Source organism: Chinchilla lanigera, unplaced genomic scaffold (assembly GCF_000276665.1).
Source record: "Chinchilla lanigera isolate Chin_1 unplaced genomic scaffold, ChiLan1.0 scaffold00026, whole genome shotgun sequence".
Classification (NCBI taxonomy): domain Eukaryota; kingdom Metazoa; phylum Chordata; class Mammalia; order Rodentia; family Chinchillidae; genus Chinchilla; species Chinchilla lanigera.
The window spans coordinates 25,034,217-25,055,918 of NW_004955427.1; the positions used below are offsets into that span (position 1 = coordinate 25,034,217).

At 40.0% G+C, this 21,702-nt stretch overlaps 1 protein-coding gene across 2 annotated transcripts in view; it reads left to right on the plus strand.

Annotated features, from left to right (window-relative positions):
- The window catches only part of Scn11a (sodium channel, voltage gated, type XI alpha subunit), a 191,791-nt gene that overhangs the window by 116,508 nt on the left and 53,581 nt on the right, over positions 1-21,702 (plus strand). For both annotated transcript variants that reach the window (XM_013515079.1, XM_013515078.1), the window contains 9 exons: positions 178-244; positions 1,961-2,099; positions 2,587-2,784; positions 3,492-3,665; positions 5,882-6,011; positions 7,263-7,501; positions 9,330-9,494; positions 16,557-16,925; positions 19,387-19,815. In XM_013515079.1, the coding sequence (XP_013370533.1) occupies positions 178-244; positions 1,961-2,099; positions 2,587-2,784; positions 3,492-3,665; positions 5,882-6,011; positions 7,263-7,501; positions 9,330-9,494; positions 16,557-16,925; positions 19,387-19,815 (1,910 nt within the window). The remainder of the gene's footprint in view (positions 1-177; positions 245-1,960; positions 2,100-2,586; positions 2,785-3,491; positions 3,666-5,881; positions 6,012-7,262; positions 7,502-9,329; positions 9,495-16,556; positions 16,926-19,386; positions 19,816-21,702) is intronic.

Here is a 21,702-nt window from a genome sequence, read left to right on the forward strand (position 1 = left end):
ATATTTGTATTACAACATTAAAAGAGACAAAGGCCAAAAATAAGGCAGGCTACAGGTTGGACATGACTGGCAGGGGATCCAGAACCCATTTGTTTTCAAGAATAAATCCAGCATATTTGCTATCCTTTTCCTTTAAGTTTTAAAAAAATCTGAATTTATTGCTCTTTCTTCTCTCAGAATCTTGCTTTGTAACAGAAAATAACTCCAAAGAACCCATAATGTGTCGCACTTGGGGTATCAACAGGTAAGAGGCTAATACTCTTTGTTTTTCTCCCAGCCTCACACTTCAATCTAGCCCTGTTGCCCTGATGTGGAAAATGGTCTTCATGTAATGCCTGGTAGAGCAAGAGATGAGAGTTCTCAAATAGTACTGATTATTTCTATGTCTCTGCAAGTTGTTTGTTTGTTTAGACAGGGTCTTGCTAAATTGCCCAGGCTAGCTTTGAACTCATGATTGTCCTGCTTCAGCCTTCCGAATAGCTGGTATTATAGTTATAGGCATAGGCTACTGCTCCTGGCTTAAACAAATTTAGATTTACATTATTCAATAAAAATTATTTCCAAGTGAGCAGCTTTCCATTCTACTCATGTTGAATTGGTAATTGATAACAAGTCTAGTGAAAACTTAGTTCATTTTATAGAATGGACATTTAACTTTCAAAGTTGATAGGTGATTTCATGACTAAGAGCCCCACAATCTCTAATCTTCTGTTCAGTGACATTACCTGGTAAAGTTCTCCGAGCAATCTTTTATGCTTGTTGATCCAGTAACCACCACGGCCTCTAATTTCAAACAGAGCTCTATGTAGATTCATATATACTCATGCCCAACAGCTGGTAGCCCTCTGGACCTATGGGCTTACCTTTCCTTCTTCCAAGATATCAGTGCTCCCTGTGGTGAGAAACTCAATTCAATGAAGGTTCATTGAGCATATTTCAACTTAACATAGTATGCAAGGCAATCTAATGAAATTGATTACCTTCACTCCCCTGTATTAATAGATATCAAGGGCCGACAGTGTGCCAGGCTCTTGAGTTAAGGCCAAGGAAAGCAATTATAAACAAGACAGCTCCACACCCTTGAAATTGGCATCTCCTGGGGAAGATAGACTTAGAGTACATTTTATAAGGTGTGGGGCGTGTTGTCTGGGAGATGTGCAGGTGCTGAGAGTTTCGACAGGGGATGTGACCCATCTGGAGAACCAAAGAAGGATTCTCTCCAACTACTGAGCTTACAAGATGCAAGAGTCTTTGATCCAATCTAAGGCTTGTTGAGCTCCCTAGAACAATCCTTGAGAGGACTCACTACACTCACCATGTGTTCACCTTCATGAGGGCCCGCAGCTGCCACATACAGCTTTGACTTCTCACCATGATGTTACTACATGCAAAATCCAAGTTGGGTTTTCTCCCTTTCCTGAACACCAAGAAGAAAGAGCCTGGTTTACCAGCTGGTCTGTATAGTGTATTTGTTTCTCTATGTCATAGCTCTCAGAGTATAGGTACAGTATGAAAACTTTGGAGTGTACTGTGTATAAATTTGTGTGTGTGTGTGTGTGTCTGTTACTGTGTTTTCCATAGAAAACTAGAAGGTTACAGAAAGAGCTGTTCACTATTGTTTCAAGAAAGTGAGGGGCTGGGGAGAGATGGAGACTGAATATTCATTGTGTGCATTTATTTACTGTTTTTCACTGTTTAATTTTTCAATGAAATACTTGTTTATAGGAATTTATTTCATTAGAAGAAAGAGTCAACTAGTGTACACATTGAGAAGTCTGGAAGGCTCGGCAGCCTCTTGGCTGAAGGGCCGCTTTGAACACTGCCTTTCGCGAGGGCTTTTGGGCAGAGCCCAAGGCCTCTGATAATACTGTCATGGGCAAGGTGGGCGTGGGGTATGAAAAAGAAAGCTGGGCTGTGGGTAATGTAATTATTTCTTTGTTCTTTTGTTTCCAACATCTAGCTGTCCCCAGAATTCTACTTGCAGCACCACTGGTGTTAATCCTGACCATAATTTTACAAATTTTGATAACTTTGGCTGGTCTTTTCTTGCCATGTTCCGGCTTATGACTCAAGACTCCTGGGAGAAGCTTTATCAACAGGTCATCTACTTATAGTCCTTTTCTTTCTCCTCCTTGCTCTCCTTCCCCTCATTTATTGAGAACCTACCACCTACCTCTGGCTTTTGTTATCAATTCCTTGTTTTTAACAGCTGTACTATTAAGTTCTGCTTTAGAAATACTGTTAGAAATTTGAAGAAAATTATAGATGTGATATTTGGTAAAAGACTATAAGAAAATATTTCTACAAATATTACCCCTCTGAAGTTCTACCACTCTTGCCTTTCTTATTTTAAAATTACAAACAGTTTGAGAAAGTCAAGACTCGCACATGCACTTACAGATGGCTTCTGCCCACTGCAAGACAGGACATCAGGAGCTCTTGGGGACTGGGGAGCTGCCCAGCAGCTAAGCTGTTGCAGTGCTGGGCAAAGGCCAATTGTCAGTCATGGTATCATCTCGCTTGAGGTGATAGTCACTGCCCTGTGGAAAAGGTCTCAGATGCAAGAATGTGCTCTGTCCTTCGCAGACCTTGCATACCGCTGGACCCTACTCAGTCTTCTTTTTTGTGGTGGTCATCTTCTTGGGCTCCTTCTACCTGATTAACTTAACCCTGGCGGTCGTCACCATGGCTTATGAGGAGCAGAACAGGAACGTAGCTGCAGAGACAGAGGCCAAGGAAAAGATGTTTCAGGAAGCCCAGAAGCTGATAAATGAAGAGAAGGAGGTAGGGATGTGTGGAGTTAGGAAGTGGGTTCCGCATAGGGTGTCAGACAGGTTCTGGAGACTGTGTGACCTGATGCTAAAAGCTGCTTCCTGGGACCCGGTCTCAGCACTTTCTCTACTTGTGCTTTTGGAAAATTTAAGCTGTTTTCAGACTGACTGTATTGCTATCTCTCTCAGAGTTGTCCACTCTTGACCAGGGAACATCGGTCTTGATGTTCTTTGCCTTCCTGAATCCTGCATCTTCTAAAAATGTCTCAAATTACCAATTAGAGGATTCAATTTACATATATGTAAATCCAGGCTCTGCTCCACGTTTTTTCATGGAAATCTGGGGATGGTTTTCTTCGGAGCCTTTGCTTAGGGATGGGAGAGGGCCCTAGAACAACAGGTACATTATTTCTCCCTTCTTGAAATGTCTTATCATATTTATTGAGTTTCAAGCCCATACTAGGCATAGGGCTAAGCATTAGTGATACAGGGGTATGACTGAACCCTACCTTTGACAGTGGCAATCTCTCTGAAAAAGCAGGACCTGTTTCCCTAGAGGAATCATGACAGAGCTAGCTTGTTCTAATTAGGTGATAAGCAAATTAAGTGGTATGATGCTGCCATGAGAGAGGGGGGTGTGCTCACTAAGGTTTAAATCAGCTGTGGTGTTCTATGGAAAGTTATAACCTGTTCGTTAATTGCTTTTGTTCACTTTCTAAGGCTCTGGTTGCCATGGGAATTGACAGAAGTTCACTTAATTCCCTACAAGCATCATCTTTTTCCCCAAAGAAGAGAAAGCTCTTTGGTAAAAATAAAAGAAAATCTTTCTTTGTAAGAGAATCTAAGAAAGAACAAACTCCAGGATCAGATTCTGATGAAGATTGCTCAAAAAATGTAAGTATTACCTAAGGGATTAATGGTACCATAATGCCACCTGGGGGGACAAGTCCATTGACAATCTAGCTGAGAGGATTTATTTACTAATTTTTCCATTCACCCATTGAGCACACATTCATCTATCGATGTGTCTATTCATTATCCATTTTCATGAATGTCTATTTAAATGGTGCGCAGTGTTTACTGTCTGCTTGGCACTGGAATACAGTGTACTCCAGGGCTGGAGAAACATGGTTCCTACTCCACAAGTTTACAACTAATGATGAAGACCCACAAATAAGGAGGCAGTTATGAATCAGTGTGATGATCACTGTGGGAGACCAGAGGAGAAGCAGTAGATCAGTGTCAGTTACCTCTAACAAAAACCCAAACACATTAGGGCAAAGTAGACCATTTGGGAAGTCATCTCAGGAAGTGCTGAGAGGGCAGAGGTGACACATGAGAGGGAAGGGACCAATGAAGTTTCATTATCAAGCTAGTTACCAGTGACAGTAGTTGAGGTTTAATCCCCTGGAGTGCAGATTTTAGAGTAAATGTACTCCAATTTCATTTGTTTTTTGTTTTTTTCAGACAAAGCCTCACCATGTAATCCAGGCTAGCCTCAAACTCACAGAGATCCTTCTTGTCTCAGCCTTCTGAGTGCTGGGCTTACAAGCATGTGCCTCCAGGCCTGGCCTTATGTACTAACTTTGATCAGTCATTGGTTACAGATTGCCAGAGAGTTGGGAACCATAATTTTCCTACATTACTGACTTGCTGTGCAATAGGGCAGAGGGGATTTGGGTCACCAGAGAAAGTTCTCACTTAAAGGCCAACAACATATAGATGGAACAACTAACAAGGTCTGTTTCAGACAACCAACCCAACCTTGGTGGGTAGCTGGAGTAAGAGTTGTAAGTCAGAAAAGAGTTCCCAGGAGAAAAAACAGTGTCTCAGCTGGATGGGCAAATTTAATAGGCAAAAGCAGAGTGGAGCATTACCAGGGCAGAGAGGAGTGCATACAAAGGCCTAGAAGCAAAGGCAAGCAGAACAAGACACATTAGAAAACTTGCATGTGCATGTGTGTATGTGAGTGTGTGTGTGTGTGTGCGTGCGTGCTTGTGTGTGTGTGTGTGTGTGATGAGGTTAGAGGACAGCATCAAAAGGCTGTGGTGGTAAGCTATAGAGCACCACAAAAGACCTTGCAAAATGAACAGAGGAGTTCAGCCTTTACCTAGAGGGTGATGGCAAAGTTAAGAAGCATGAAAGGTTTTAAGCAAGAGAATGAGGTGACTCCATATGCATTTTGAAATCCTGGATGTATTGTAAAGCAGAGATTGTAGGAGGAAAGGATAGAGGCAACCAATGAAGAGGTTGCCACAGTCACCCAAGTAAGAGGTGACAGTAGCTTATACTGAAGTTAGAGCAATGAAGATGAAGAGAGATGAATAGATCACATGATCTACACAAGATAAAATCTGGCAGTTGAGTAGAGGGCAAACCAGGAGCCCAGCTTATGGCATAGGTAGATGACTCAATAGAGGGTAATTTACTGAGACAAGAAAGGGATATATCTTAGGGGTGGGAAAGATGGCATGTTCAGTTTTGGATGCGTCAGTTCTAAGGTCAGAACCTTGGGAAAATAGCCATGCTGGATACTGAGTTTCCTGGATTAAAGGTTTATATCCTTTAATTCCCAGCGATTTTAAAATTGTAGAAACAGTAGGTGTCTGCAAGCCTTTGAAGGTATAGTCTGAGAGAGTGCTTGAGATTTAGTATACAGATTTTGTAATATGTAGTTTGACTGTTCTTTTTAGATATTATTTTGAAATCTGTACAGGTAGCTCTTCAACATACTTTCCTACATAGAATCCAGCTTCATTAATTCACCCTGCATGTCTGGCCTTTGCAAACATTGTTTCAAAATTAGATTTCCATGGGTTTTATACCAACAGCCATTGCTCACTAGCTTTTGTAAAATTTTGTTTGCTCTCTGTTGACAATGAGTAAAGCACAGGAAAAGCAAAATTTTTCTAGATAGGACTCTAGAAATGTGTGTCTATAAGAAATGGCCAAACCACACTTCCCTGATCTACTAAACATGGAGTAAGAAAACTGAATGTATGGCATGCTATGAAGGTAAACTGAGTTGACCTACATAAAATATTGAGCACCATTATTGCATAGCACTGAGACAAAGTAGTTTAGAAAGTCCACCATCCCTTCTCTTACAGCCACCTTTTCTAGAGCAAACCAAGCAATTGTCTCAGAATCTTCCAATAGACATCTTTGATGATCATGGAGACCCCTTCCAAAGGCAGAGGGCACTGAGTGCTGTCAGCATCATCACCATCACCATGCAGGGTAAGTTCCCCTCCCAGTCTAAGGGACAGTGTAACATGTAGTAATGTTCTTCCATTCCTTGCCTTAGTGCTCCAGAAGCCCTCCACAAAGGGAGCCTCTTAGGAATCACTTCACTCTCCTGTCCTTAAGAGTGACTTCCTGTGCCTCTTCAGCGTATGTAAGCAAAGTGACCTAGAGGAAGTGGACCCTCCCTGAGCTGAGTGCCACTCTGAGAAAACCCTTGGATAAGGATGCAAACTGGCTAGATGTGGAATAAGACTTCTGACCGAGAGCACAGACAGAGCCTCATAAGCAGGTGCAGCAAACACAGGAGGTCTGAGTGACAGTGAGAGTCAGCCAGAGAAGACTTTAGACTTTTCAAGGAAGTTGAAGTTATTGAAGTTAAGAGTCAGGAATTTGGCATGGGCAATAAAAAACCCATGTAGATAAGCTGGATCCTGATTAGTAGCAGCTAATAGGGCCCCAGTTAGGGGGTTGGTGTTCAAGCCCCTCCCCCGTTGTTCAGTTCAGATTGGCCCCTTAGCCTTTTTAAGCCTATTGTATCAACTTATTTGGCTTGTATAAGTCCCTGAAATGGTTCTAGAGGAATCGGGGTGCGGCTGCCTAATGGCCTGAACTGGTAGAATAAGGTTTTCATTGCTTTCATATGCACTTGCCTGACTATTTCTCCTTCCCCCAAGCACTGGCAGTGCCCCATTTCTCTGTTAGGTCATCATCATAGTCTGTCTTCAGAGGACGTGGCTTGTGCCCATGTCCCTTTCTCTCATGGGTTCACAGACAGTGGCTTTTTTACTGTTGTTGTTTGTTTGTTTGTTTTTTGAGACGGGGTCTTGCTGTGTAGTTCAGGCTGGCCTTGAGCTCACTTTGTAGCCCAGGCTGGCCTCAAACTCCCAACAACCCTCTGCCTCAGCCTCCTGAGTGCTGGGATTACAGGCGTGCCCCACCACACCTGGCGACAGACAGTGTTGACTTCTGCATCTGTATCTCTAATGGTTCAGCCCAATTCCTCAGTGCTCAGTACAAAGGTGATGTACTTGACTGTAACAGCTGCTAGTTGTATGTGGGAAACTGTCTCTGCTGTACTGAGCTTGGCAGGAAAACCCTTCAGGTTACACAAGTCAGTCTGACTGATCATTAATCACAAGAGACCTGGGGGAAAGAAAAGGGAGGAAGAAACATACTCAACCAAAGAGCAGCCAGGCTGATTCAGAGCTAATTCTTCAACTTTTCCTTCTCATTCTCCTTCTCCAGAACAAGAAAAGCTGCAGCAGCCTTGTCTCCCATGTGGGGAAAACTTGGCATCCAAATACCTTGTGTGGAACTGTAGCCCCAAGTGGCTGTGCATTAAGAAGGCCCTGAGAATTGTGATGACTGACCCCTTTACTGAGCTGGCTGTCACCATCTGCATTATAATCAACACTGTCTTTTTGGCTATGGAGCATCATGGAATGACTGATGATTTTAAAACCATGTTGAGAACAGGGAATTGGGTAACTTTTGTAAAATATAAAGCATATTCCAAAGTTTGAATTATAAGTCTTTTAAAATCTAAACCTTTTGTAACTGACCTAACTAGGCCTTTGGTCTCTGTAAGTGGAATAGAGGGAGAAGATGACATTTAGGATTTTTTTTAACCTTGATCATCTCAGCAGTCTTCCGTGGGTCCTATGTTGGCTCTCTAGTACATTAAAGCATCTCTTTAGTCATCCAGTGGCAGACCAGACAAAGTAGAAATTTTAAACATTCAATTGTTTGGGATGATCAGGAAAGTGTTAACTCTATCTGAAGACCCAGAGCAAAAACTGCCATGGTCCCCAGTGATACTGATGGCATCATTTGTCAGAAAACAGTGTGGCTGCCATTGCCAGGTGTTCTCCTGGGAGGTGGGTTCGGCCCGGCAGTTGTGGCAGGCCCACTTTCCTGGGAGGGGCTGTGTGGAGTGTTGCGATTGAGGGGGAGCTGAACTTCCAGACTCTGCCCTTTCAATAGGTTTTTCATTGGGTGGGCCTTGTTTCTTTTTTTCCAATTCAGAAGGTTCAACACTTTATTTTTTTATTTACAATGTCTTTTTCTTATTCTAGAATTCTTTTTCTAAGGAAATTAACAATGGTTAATTACATTGCATATTGTTATCTTCAAAGTAGTTGCTCAGATTACCAGATATAGGCATGCAAAATTGATCAAACAATATAAGCACTAACTGTTCCTTTCAATGAACTAATAGAAATTAGTAGTACAATTATTTAAGCTATTGTGTGTGTGTGTGTATATATATATATATTTTTCCCTTTCTTCTTTCTCCTTTCCCCCATCCCAGTTGTTCTTTCCTTTTGAGCAGTTTCTTTCCCTTTCACAATATCTCTTGTACCTTTTGGATCTTATTTACTCTTTCAGTTTCCTATACTAGGGAGATAATACAATGTTTGCATATGTGAGCCTGATTGATTTCACTTGTGACTATGGTCTGTACCAGAACCTGTGGGACACAATGAAAGCAGTCCTCAGAGGGAAATTTATAGCAGTGAATTCTCACATCAGGAAAACAGAATGAGCACAAATAAACAAACTAATGCTGCACCTCAAGCTTCTAGAAAAAGAAGAGCAAGTCAAGCCCAAAGCCCAAAGAAGGGAGGAAATTATATGGACCTTGTTAAATTGAGAGAACTAAGTTAGGGAAGCAGACTTTTCAAGGATGGTTCACTTTAATTCTTGGTTCCCATGGAAGATATTTTTCTCAAGGGAAAATTGGTCTCCCATATATCAGAAAAAAAAACCCCAAATAATTAGCTACTGGGTGCTTTACCTCAATTAGTTAATAGGTTAACAGGCTAAAAAATCTCACCAGGATGTCTTGAGACTGTGGTTAGACGAACTCCTCCTGGATTCTTTTTAATGGGCGGTATTTATCCTTAATTTCTAGATCTGTTACACACCTTCCACTGCTTTCACATTTTGGAGATTATCAGAGGAATTTCCTGATTCTTCCTATCACTCGTCTAACTGCCAAGAAGCCAGTTTTGCCTTACTTTGAACAGAATGGGAAATGATACTCATTTTCTGCTCTGACATCTCGGAGCTTGGTACACAGTAGCATTGGGCTGGGCCCTGTGTAGAGGGACCAGAGAAAAGGAAGGCACAGAGAGCTGCTGTTACAACAGAGGCTGTTTGTAGTGCAGGGACCTGAGAGTGTATTGTATCAACAGCAAAAGTGCTTTTCATTCTTTGTAGCCTCTATAATTCTCTAGGAATATTCTTAAATTTTTACTCTCATGAAAGATAGTTTCCTTTACTCATTTTTTTCTGTTTGTCCCACTGTAGGTTTTCACTGGCATTTTTATAGCAGAAATGTGCTTAAAAATCATTGCACTCGATCCCTACCACTACTTTCGCCATGGCTGGAACATTTTTGACAGTGTCGTTGCTGTTGTGAGTCTTACAGAAGCCATAACTGACAAGTGGGTATTCCTGCGTTCCTTCAGAGTGGTAAGGCTCTTTCTTATTTCACTGCGCAACTCAGCTGCCCAATTTGAAAGAGTCATGAATGAGCTCAATGACTATCTTGGACAAAATCTTAGTTCATTTTAACTGTAGAACAAAATTTGCACTCCTTTTCCTCCCACTCAAGTCTTCAGTGGCTTTGAGAGTCCCAGAAAGTCTTCTCCCAAATGAACCCCTTACACCATGTCCCCACCATGATGGACCATAGGCAACCGCATGCAAACTGTGTCTCTCTGGTGAGCACATTTCAGTTCCATCTGACCCAGGAACAGGGTATGTTGACCTGAGAGAGAACCTGATGAAACTGCCACACATCATAGAGGATGCCTCTCAACACCTCTTCTCATTCTCGTTAGAGGGTGCAAATGGCTCCTGTCTTTCGTGTTTTCATATACAAACACTCATTTTCTAGGGACTTAGGAGTCTCTAACTGCTGGAAATGGAAAACCTAAGGCTACAGAACCTTAGACAGGGACAGAGACAAAGGAGGAAAAAAAGAGATAAACTATGTTTCAGAGGGAAAGGGTTGAGGGAAGTAAATAAAAAGTCTTTTTAATGGACTTACCAAAGTCCATGTTCTGATGCCTTTTTTTACATTTTGCTGCTGGCTCACCAAGACAGTGTCACTGGGCTGGGATTTTTCCTCATTGTTTTGATAAATTAAAACATTTTTTGGAGCTCTCAACCTGCTCCTTTATCTTAGGATCAGGTTCCTGATCTTTACTTTCTCATTTAAGCCAATTTATGCACTTTCAGTATTCCTGAGGTATTTTGAATGTTATAGGGTCTGGTATGGAAGGAGCCTAAATTTACCCAAAGCGATGCTGCCATGGATCATGTTGGGTAACTCTGGGTCCTACAAGTTGCAGAGTTCTTAAAAATACAAATTTTACTTATGATTTTCTTGTCTAATTTCTATGTGTCTTTTATTTCTTCTATCATAGCTTGAATGATTTGTCGATTCTTAATGCTACTTCTTGAGCAGCTGGGTTCTTGTCAGTAAGCCTTTGCCCATGCTTATATCTTCACATATACCTATTTTATTTTCTAGAAGATTCAGTGTTTCTGTTTTTATATCTAGGTCTTTGATCTATTTTGATTTTATTTTAGTATAGGGTGAGAGATACAGGTCTAGATTCATTCTTCTGCATGTGGATAACCAGTGTTCTCTACAACATTTGTGAAAGATGCTACATTTCTCTAGCATGTTTTTGGTCTTTTTGTCAAAGATCAAATGTCTGAGTGTGCATGGAGTTGTTTCTGCATCCTCAATTCTGTTCTCTTGGTCAATATGTCTTTTTTGTGCCTGTACCATACTGTTTTTATTACTGTAGCTTTGTAGTATAACCTGAAAACCCAGCAATGTAATGCCTTCTGCTTTGCTCCTTTTGCTCAGAATTGTTTTGACTATTCTGAATCTCTCTGGTTCCATATAAATTTTAAGAGATTTTGGTAGTTTTGTGAAGAATGCTAACAATATTTTTATTGGAATTGTATTAAGTGTATATATTATCATTGATAATTGGGCATCTTGACAGTGGTAGCAATTAAATTTAACATGGGAAACATATTTTAGAGGGAACATTCAAACTCTGAACCCCAGGCTCATCCCAAACTCATGCTCTTCTCACATACAAAATAGTCTTCTTATATCAATAGCTCCAAAGGTTTTTTCTTTCTTATCATGTATTCTTTTAAAATTTTTATTTTTTACTGACTCATAAAACTTGTGTATATTTATGGGGTACCATGTGATATTTTGATACATGATACATTATGTGATGTTCAAATTTGAACAAGTATATCTATCACTTCACACACTTACTGCTTTTTATGGTGAAATCACTCAAAATTACTTCTTTCATCTTGTTTGGAATATATGGTGGATTATGATTACCGATGGACATCCTACTGTGCAATCAAACAACATAACTTATTCCTCCTAGAACTTACTATCCACTACCAAACTGTTCTTGACTACTTTCTATTATACCCTCCCCTCTTCTCTTTGGCCTACTGCCCTCCATTTTACTCCCAACTTCTATGAGATCAACTTTTAAAAATTCCACGTATGAGTGAGATCATATGACATTTGTCTTCCTGTACCTGGCTTATTTCTCTTATAATGACTTTAAGTTCCTTCCATGATGTTACAAATAGGAGAATTTCATGTTTTTATGGATGACTAGTACCTCCCTCTGTGTGTGTGTGTGTGTGTGTGTGTGTGTGCGTGCGTGTGTGCAAGCTATAATCACATTTTCTTTACCTATTAGTTAATAGGCATTTCAGTTTCTCCATATTTCCATCTACTGGCTTTTGTGTATAGTGCTACAGTAACTGTGACTGCAGAGATCCCTTCAACATACTGATTTCATTTCCATTTGGATATATATCCAGGAGTGAGATTGCTAGATCATATGGTAGTTCTATTTTTAATATTTTGGGAATCTCCACAGTGTTTTCCAAAGCTATACTAATTTACATTCTCCCAAATACTGCAAGAGTTCTCTCTTCTCTGCACACTCACCAGCACTCGCTTTAAAAAAAATTTTTTTTTAATAATAGCCATTTTAACTGGAGTGAGCTGGTATCTCACTGTTTTTTACCACCTTGTAATTTTGATTTGCATTTCTCTGATGATTAGTGATGTTGAATTTTTTCCCTACACCTGTTGGCCATTTGTATGTCTTCTTCTCAGAAATTTCTATTTACATCTATTTCCCATTTTAAAATCAGGTAACTTTTTTGCTGTACAGTTTTTTAGTTCTTTATATATTTTATTAGTACTCTCTTGTCCAATGTGTATTTTGCAAATATTTTCTTCTGTTCTGTAGGTAAACTCTTCACTCTGTTGATTATTTTCTTTGCTATGTAGAAGTTCTCATTTTGACGTAATTTCATTTGTTCATTTTTGGGTTTTTTTTGTGTGTGCTTTTGGGAGTCTTGTTAAAAAAAAAATCCTTGCCCATTTCAATGTTCTGGTGTGCTTCCCATATTTTTCTTCTAGTATTTTCAGGTTTAGGTCCTATGTTTATGTCTTTAGTCCAGTTTGGATGATTTTTGCACATGATAAGTGAGATGGGTCTAGTTTCATTCTTCTACATATAAAGAGATGCCATTTTTTTGTCTTTCCATTTCATAGCACAGACTTTTCCTGTCTGATATGCTAACATTTTCCCCTTTTTCAGTTTTTTTCTTTTGCAGATCTTTTGGCACTTCCTTCCTATTCAGTCTCAGTGTCCCAAATGTGTTGGTTTTATATTGTAAAAGAATATCACTGTGTTCTGTAGAAGTATAAAAATTATATCTAATGTACTTACGATAAGACTTTTTATAGGTTGAAGCACAAAATTATAGGTTATTTTTCACAAATAAAATAAACATGAATTAGTAAAAGAAAATAACCAGATACTGGCCTGCAGCTTTCCTTTTTGTGGTGTTCGTGTCTTATTTTGATATCAGGAAATGCTAGTTGTGTACAGTAAGTTTGAAAGAATTGCCCCTCAGGCCAGTATTCTGATGAACACAGATGCAAAACTCCTTAACAAAATACTACACACTGATAACAAAAATCCCCAACAAAGCCAAATCTAGAAGCACATTAAAAGATTATTCACCACGATAAAGTGGGACCCTAGAGATATAAGAATGGTTCGGTATACACAACTCAATAAATGTGATATATCACATCAACAAAATGAAAAACACAGTTGAGGCTTTGAGTAAAAAAAGGTCAGGCTGAGTAGGCAGCTACTCAGGCAGGAGACCAAGTAAGTGATAGTTTTTTTTAAAGAGTGAGAAAGCTGAGCAAAGTATAGAGAGACAAAATTATGGGGGCAAAAGGCATACTAAACTGAAGGTAACTCACATGGAACCTGAACAGTCCATCCTACAGCTAAGGATTTTCTTAAAATCCAGAGTCTTACCTGTATTACTTATAAGTGGGGACAATTTACTGTGAGGGAAATTCCTACCAGCTTTGATACCAGCAGATAACTCAAAGGAGATTTCTGCTTCTAAAATACAATAAAATACAAAATGGCAGGGTTTGAGGAAATTCCCAAAGAGAAAATAGAGAACCTAAACTCACTCTACCTACAGAATTTAAGTTTGCAGGTTTGTTGACCTCTATTATAGAAAAAGAATTTGCAGGACGCATTGGTAAGAAACATAAAGGAATTTATTAGGCAGAAAGTTATAAATACACACTCAAAGCAATAGAGTGTTAGCCAGATGGGTGGGGAATATATTATTTTCTTGAACTGGGAACTAGCTTCTCTCTTGGGTTGGCTTTGCTCACTCCTTGCAGCTTCCCTCAGACAATTTATGTTCCTGGCTTCTCCAACCTTCTGAGTTTTCCACTTCACTGTTGATGTCACACTCATAGCTTCACACCTCCCTCTCAGGGGGCACACTGCCTGGTTTCCCAGCCTTCTTCCAAAACCTAGGTGGAAGCCTTCCTGACACCCCAACTCCTGCATTCTGCTTGCAGCAGCATCACATGGGTGATACCAAGGTCTGCTGCCAGCTGGAGTGGTAGCCAGGCTTCCTTTTCTCTTGGCTATGAAGGTTGAGTGCCTTGATTGCTGAGCACTATGAATCCAATCCCAAGGAACAAATTCTTTAGGCTGCCACCATTCTGGAACATGATACTCTGGGATTCTCCTTTTAAAGGAAAGTCTTTCACCTTTGCAATTTTTAGGGTGCAAAGGATGGAGTCCTGCTGATTCTTGTGATGTCTTGTGGCCATCTTTTCTGTTGTCCTTTTCTTTCTCAGTAACTAAATTCTCCTCTGCTCCTTCTTTGCTACCAGAGTTTCCTTTCTGGCCAAACTCAAAGTGTTTTAAATCATTCTGCTGGGCTCTTTGTTCATAGATCTAGCTAAAAGCCCCCAGCAGTAGACATCTACCACCTCAACATTGGACTTTCTTGAAATTTCTTCTGCAAGATTAAGTAGCCCACTGCCCTTAATCTCAATCTCAGGCAAAGTCTTCTCTGAACATAAGCAAAATGCAAACAAATTTTCTGCCAAAGCATAACACACATGGTCTGGAGTCAAACTGCCAGTGCAGTCCTTCTTCCCAGCAGAAACATCTTGAGCCTTATCTTTACTGGCTGCATTTCTATCAGCACTTGATCTTCTGAACTCTAATGAGACTCTCTCATCAAGTTCAGTTTACAACATTCTAGAGCTGCTTCTTCATCCAGCATCTCCAGAACTTCCCAAACTCTTTCTGTTACCCATTTCCAAATACTTCTGTGCTACATGGTCAGGTAGTATCACAACAATGACCCCAGTTCTCTGGAACCAAAATCTGTCTTAGTTACTTTTTTCATTGCTGGGACAAAATACCTGACACCCACAAGTTAAAGGAGGAAAGGTTTATTTCAGCTTATACTTTGTAGAGATTTCAGTCCATAATCATCTGGCTCCAAGGCAAGGTCACATGGCAGAGGGGCATTGTAGAGGAGAAATAATTCATGGCAAGCAGGCAAAAGGCACTGAGCAGCAAACAGCAGCAGCAACAACAGCAGCAGCAACAGCAGCAGCAGCGGCAACAGCAGCAGCAGCAACAGCAAACCTTCTGTCTTTCCCTTTATAGTCCATTCAGGCTGTAAGCCTATAGATTGGAGCCACTCACACCTAGGGTGAGACTTCCATTACCCACATTCTTAATCACAGTATCGCACTCTTAATCCACATCATACACCCTAATCAAGACACCTTTGAAACCCCCCCCCATGAGTACTTTAGATACTGTAACACTGTAGCAGTGTCCTTGTCTCATTAAAAAAATTACTTTTTTTCTTGGAATGGGCAAGATTTCTAAACCTATAGAATAAGAGTCTGGATCCAGTTACACAAATGTATATTTTATACTTAAGATATACTAAAAGGCTGCACTACTCAAAATCAGGTATTATTAGTTTGCTCTACTAACATTTTATTGATGTTCAGTGAGGAAGTTATGTCTGCTTCATCACTAGGCTTATTACAGCCATGCTCTGATACAAGGAATTTTGTGGCACTGCCTATATGTGAAAATAGAACCACAGTTTCTTCCTGGGATGCTGCAGTGCACCTTTGAGTAGATAATAGTAATCCTTCTCTTTGAGTGTAAGTTTTCCTGGTATGCAATATTTCCATCCCCAGATGATTGATCCTTAGCAGGATTGCTCTTTGATGTGAAACTATCAGTCTACATTGAAAGTTAATATAGTAAATAACTCATGAAAATAGTTGCTGTGTTTTCTCTAAGATTATTATTTCCTAGATCTTCTGTGAGGCTCCATGGAGAAAATTTCTCTTTGGAAAAAGTACCTATCTGGAGTAGCTGCTCACCTTGGTTCTCATGGGTACAAAATGTCATATTACTCTCATCATTGTTTTAAGGTTTAATTGAGATTTGTAGTGTGAAGTGTATAATGCAGGAGATAACAAACTTTTTTGTAAAGGGGCCAGATAACATATATTTTCTGCCCTCCAGGCCATATAGTCTCTAAAAAAAACCATTGTACTTTGCCATTATTGCACAAAAATAGCTATAAACATTTGAATGAGCATGGCTATGTTCCAATAAAACTTTATTAATGGATGTTCAAGTGTGAATTTCATATGATTTCCTTGTGTCATGAAATATTTTTATTTTGATTATTTTTCATTTAAAAATGTAAAAAAAATTCTCTTGATACACAAAAACAGGCAATGGGCTTAATTTGGCCCATGGCCCGGAGTTTGCTGACATCTGGTATATGACATAGAATGTCAAAACACTCAGATAATTAACACTTGCTCTCAGTCACCATCCTGAACACTTTTCTCTTTAAAATTTACAACAAAATATTCTCATGTTTAAATTACAAAGTAGGCACAAGTGAGTATTAGATTGAGACAGACAGTTGGTGACTATGCTCAGTATAGATTGGACCTTGAAAAGAGTTTTCAGTGCTGTGGTTTAGGACTATATCATTTGTCTTATAGATGAGCAGATGGAGTTTGTCCTTAATGAGCTTCTCTTTTATGTTTGTTTTTTGTCTTTTTTTCAGCTGAGGGTCTTCAAGTTAGCCAAGTCCTGGCCAACATTAAACACACTAATTAAGATAATTGGCCACTCTGTTGGAGCCCTTGGAAACCTAACTGTGGTCCTAGCCATCGTGCTCTTCATTTTCTCAGTAGTTGGCATGCAGCTTTTTGGCCATAAATTCTGCTCCACAAGGAATTCAACCTCCTGTAATGCGAGTATTGGCTCCTGTCACCGGCGCTGGCACATGGGGGATTTCTACCATTCCTTCCTGGTGGTATTTCGCATCCTCTGTGGGGAATGGATTGAAAACATGTGGGAATGTATGCGAGAAGTTAATATACCACTGTGTGTTATTGTCTTCGTGTTGATCATGGTGATAGGAAAACTTGTGGTGAGTTTCTTACTTTTTTTAAAGAAAAAAAATATGTTCTCAAGTGCATTGGCTTCTTTTGTAATACTTTGCTAATGAAGGTTTTTATTCTAAATATATATCAAATAAGTTTTTAAAATCATCTTTTGAATTTGGTTTGAAGAAAGTATGATAGTCAGGAAACAACCCCTTGACACATATGGCTTATATTGACTGATGCCCAATATCTAGTCTATTTCAGATGATTATTCTAAGACAATCACATTCTCTTTGCCTGCAATTGGCACAGGTAAGAGTACTTGACTCAGTAACATCTAAAGAGGTGAAGACATAGGAAAGATATCCTGTTATTAAAAATATATATGAGAAAAATTACCCTTTACTTTCTCTGAACTCTTTTATAAATGACTCCTGGAGGAACTGTAGACATGTGCAGTGATGAGAAGCAGCAGCTCAAAACAAAGCCACTGCTGAGGAAGAGTGAAAGGATGGGACAAGTATATCTTCTCGTCATGACGGGTCCCTATTCTATTTTCAAGTTCCTTGTTATGCTACTTCATCTTATTGTGTGACAGACTTGAGTCTCTTCCTGGTAGCTAGAGACGTAGGTACTTACAGAGAAGCTGTGTAGGTGTACATCAGTGAAGGTCTGAACAAACAGATGAGGCCAAAGATCCCTGAGTATAAGCTCTTCAGAACCAAGTTAAGGCTGTTGGACAAATATAATTAAGTATTCACAAGAAATATCATTATCCTATGTGCCTCATATATGATGTATACACAGTAAGGGATACAAATTCAGAAGGTTAGGACATCACCCATGTGAGTGGGAAGAGAACATTGAGAAAGGATTGGGGGGTGGGGATACTTAGGAAGCAAATAAAGGAGAATGTGAGCAAAGACCTGGGGGTGGGAATTCTCGTGGTGAAGCGAAGCTGTAACTAGAGCCATTTGTATCCACACAGCACTTCTCAGAAGCTGTCTCTTTTTGAGCTGAAACCAGAAGCAAAGGAATTTGAGGAGGTCAAGGTAGTGAATTGGAGGGTATGCAAGTACAAGAAAAAGCCCAAGAAGGAAAAAGGAAAAAAATATATATATAATAATATATATATGATAAGATGGTTATACTACTGGTTTCTCTTAGTTCATTGAAAAGGAATGTTTGTGCTAATATTGTGTGGATGATTTTTCATGCCTATATCTTGTGTTCTGAGTAACTACTTGGAAGATAACAATACACACTGTACTATTGTTACTCTCCTATCATCTTGTTTTGAAATTTTATTTTTTTCTCTTTAAAATAACAAAAGAAGGTACTGGGATTGTCTTAGTTACTTTTCCCATTCCTGAGACACAATGCCTGACACCTGAAACTTAAAGGAGGAGAGGTTTTATTGGCTAACAGTTTGTAGAGATTTTAGTCGATAGTCAGTGGGCTCCAAGGCAGGGCAGCAGGATGGAAAGGCATGGTGGAGGAAAAGCTGCTCCTGTCATAGTGATCTGGAAGGGAGGGGGACAAAATTTATCCTTCCAGGTCACACCCCTGGTGACCTGCCTTTCCTACTAGACCCTGGCTCCTAACAGTAAGTCACTTATAAAGCCCCCCAAACCTATCACCTTCCAAAAGCCTCATCTATGTGCACATGAGACTCGTGGGGACATCTAGATATAACATATAACGGGGATAATCTGAATTCAAAGTGATATATGCTTAACAAATATTGCGAAAAAGGAAGCAAATGTTCAAATGGAAGGGAACAAGGGAGCGGGAAAGAAAGGAAGGGAAAAGAAAAGAGAATACAAGGGGAAAAAAGGAAACAAAGCAAGTAAGAAGGGGAAGAGAGTGGAAGGGATTGGGGAAAAAAGAAGCAAGCTATATCATGTACAAGTACACATTCCCTGTGATGAATGTGATCATTGTGTATATCTAAACTATACCAATAAAATTAATTTTTCTTAAAAAGTGATATATGCTTCAAAGTAAGAGCTGCTGATTTGGTTCAAACCCCTTTGCCTCTGCTCTGGTACCTCATTAAGGTTAGTTAGGGCAATGGGACCTGCAAAGACCACCCAAAATACACTGTCTCTCACATTGTACAGACAGCAGAGGACTGCACAGTGGCCTTGGACATCAGACCCATATCCTTGTTGGGTCCCCAGGCTATGTACACTTCTGGCTATGCCATGTGATGACTACTCCATTCTCTTTTACCTTCGCTAGGCTCCACACATACTTGTTATTTATATTTGCATAAACTGGATTTGGCTGTTTGTATTCTTTAATTTCAACTTTTCTTTTGTGTTATTATCTTTCTTCCTCAATTGTTTTATTTTATGGATAAATTTTCTTAGGAGATAATACGCATAGAATTCTCAGTTGACTCTATTTTGAGTACTGGAAAAAGAACTATTCTGGAAACTCATTCACTGTACTTGTCCTTTGCCGTAATTTCCGTTCTCCTGTTACCTATTTCATCCTTAGGTGCTCAACCTCTTCATTGCTTTACTGCTTAATTCCTTCAGCAGCGAGGAGAGAAACGGAAACATAGGAGAGGCCAAGAAAACCAAAGTCCAGTTAGCACTGGATCGGTTTCGCCAGGCTTTTTGGTTTGTGATTCACACTCTTCAGCATTTCTGTCACAAGTGGTTCAGGAGGCAAAAGTTACCAAAGCAAAAAGAGATGATGGGAGGCTCAGCAGCAGATAGCAAAGGCATCATTCTCCAGGTCACAGAGATGAAAGGGGGGTCAGAGTCCCAGGAGGAGTCTGATATACCAGCTGCTGCATGGAAGACCTCAGACATGGAGCCTGGTCAGATACGGCTGGCCCCACTTGCAAAGGAAGAGGATGATTTTGCATATACTGATAGAAATGATGAATTTCCCATCACACCACCAGTTGCTGAAAGACAGGTATGAAATTTCACACCGATTTGTAGGTCATACAAAGTGAGACTTCTCACAAGACGCTTGTTGTTTCCTTATTCTGAAAGCCATGGTGACACAATAAGGGAATAAATTGTGATGACTACACTTTGACACCCAAATGCACATCCCAGGGCAGGTTTCAGACACAGTGGTGCTTATATGACATGATGAGGATTGTCAGAAGAGTTCAGAGGGGTGTCGAGGAAGAAAGTACCTTTTGATGAGCTGTGTAAGAAATGGAGTGTTTGGATTGGCTGAAAAGTGAAAAAGAGGGTGTAGAAAGTGAAGTAAAAGCTTTGTGTTGATTCTGGAAGTGCAGTGATGGGAATCAACTCAGCCTCTACAGGCTCATGGGTGAGAAAGGGTGAGAGGAGAGCTGTCAGGGCATGTGAGAGGAATGGGTTATAACCATTATGAGTGTAACCTCTCATAACAATACCACAGGCTGGATGTCCTCTAAACAACTGACAGTCATTCCTCATAGTCCTGGGGGATGGCAAATCCAAGATCAAGGTGCCAGCAGATTTGGGTATGGTTATGGTCAGTTTCTTGACTTATAAATGGCCTCTTCTTAGTGGGTCCTCCCTTAGTGGCACCTAAGCACCAGGGGCAAACAAACTCCCTTAGGCCTCTTTATAAGGACTCTAATCCTAGAATTATCATACCCTACCACCTCTCAGAGGCCCCACCTCTTAATATCATCATCTGATGGATTAGGATTTAGACATATAAGTTTTGGAAGAATATAAGCACTTGGACTATAACAGATGCACTAAATAAACTAGGGAGTTTGTTTTGGAAGCAACAGGGGCTGTTTGCATATCCCTGAGTTTTTCATAATGGTTATAACGTTGTGAATTCACGCTAGCAACATATGAGAGTTTCATTTGCTCCACATCCTTGCTAGTGTTTGATGTTGTTAGCCTTGGGTTTGTAGTGGTACCTCATCGTGGTGTTGATTTTTATTTCACTCACAAATAATGAGATTGCACATCTTTTTGTGTATCTTTTGGTCTCTCATATACTTCATTGATGAAGTGTCTCTCACCCATATTTATTGTGAGATTCTCCATCATTATTGAATTGTATTGTACAATTCCTTTGTCTGATATGTGTGGCACATATTTTCTACCAGTCTGTGGCTTGTCATTTATTTTCTTCATAATATCTGTATTAATCTGTTTTCCATTGCTGTAACAAAATACCTGAGGTGGGTGTAAAGAAAAGGGGTTTGTCTGTTTATTTATTTGTTTAAATTTTTTGAGATAGGGCCTTGCTGTGTAGTTTAGGCTGACCTTGAACTCACTATGTAGCCCAGGCTGACCTTGAACTCACAAATGTACTTCTGCTTCACCCTCTGAGTGCTGAGATTACAGGCATGAACCATCATGCCCAGCTCAAAAGAGTTTTATTTAGTTCAGTTTTGGAGTGTGAAAATTCAAACAGCTTTGTGTTGATTCTGGTGAAGGCCTTCTGTCTGTATCATCTTATCATAGCAGATGGCATGATGGTGGGAGCCTGTGTGAGAGGGAATGATTATTAGGCCACAAAGTGGGGAGGCGCTGGTCTTACTTTTTTATAATAATCTCTCTTGCAGGAACTAACTGGGGTCCCACCAGAACTACATGAATCTATTCCAAGGGCAGTGGCCTCAGTGACTTTAACCATTTCCTACCAGCTCCATGTCTGAAAGGTTTCACCATCTCTGACATCACCACATGAGGATGAAACCTCCTGCAATGAGCCCTTGGGAGACAAATCTTAGCAGTATCTTTCAATGAATAGAAGCTTCTAATTTTGATGATATATAATTCATCAGAATTCTTTCTATTGTTCATGTTTTATTTTCATTCTAAGAAACTGTTGTTTAAT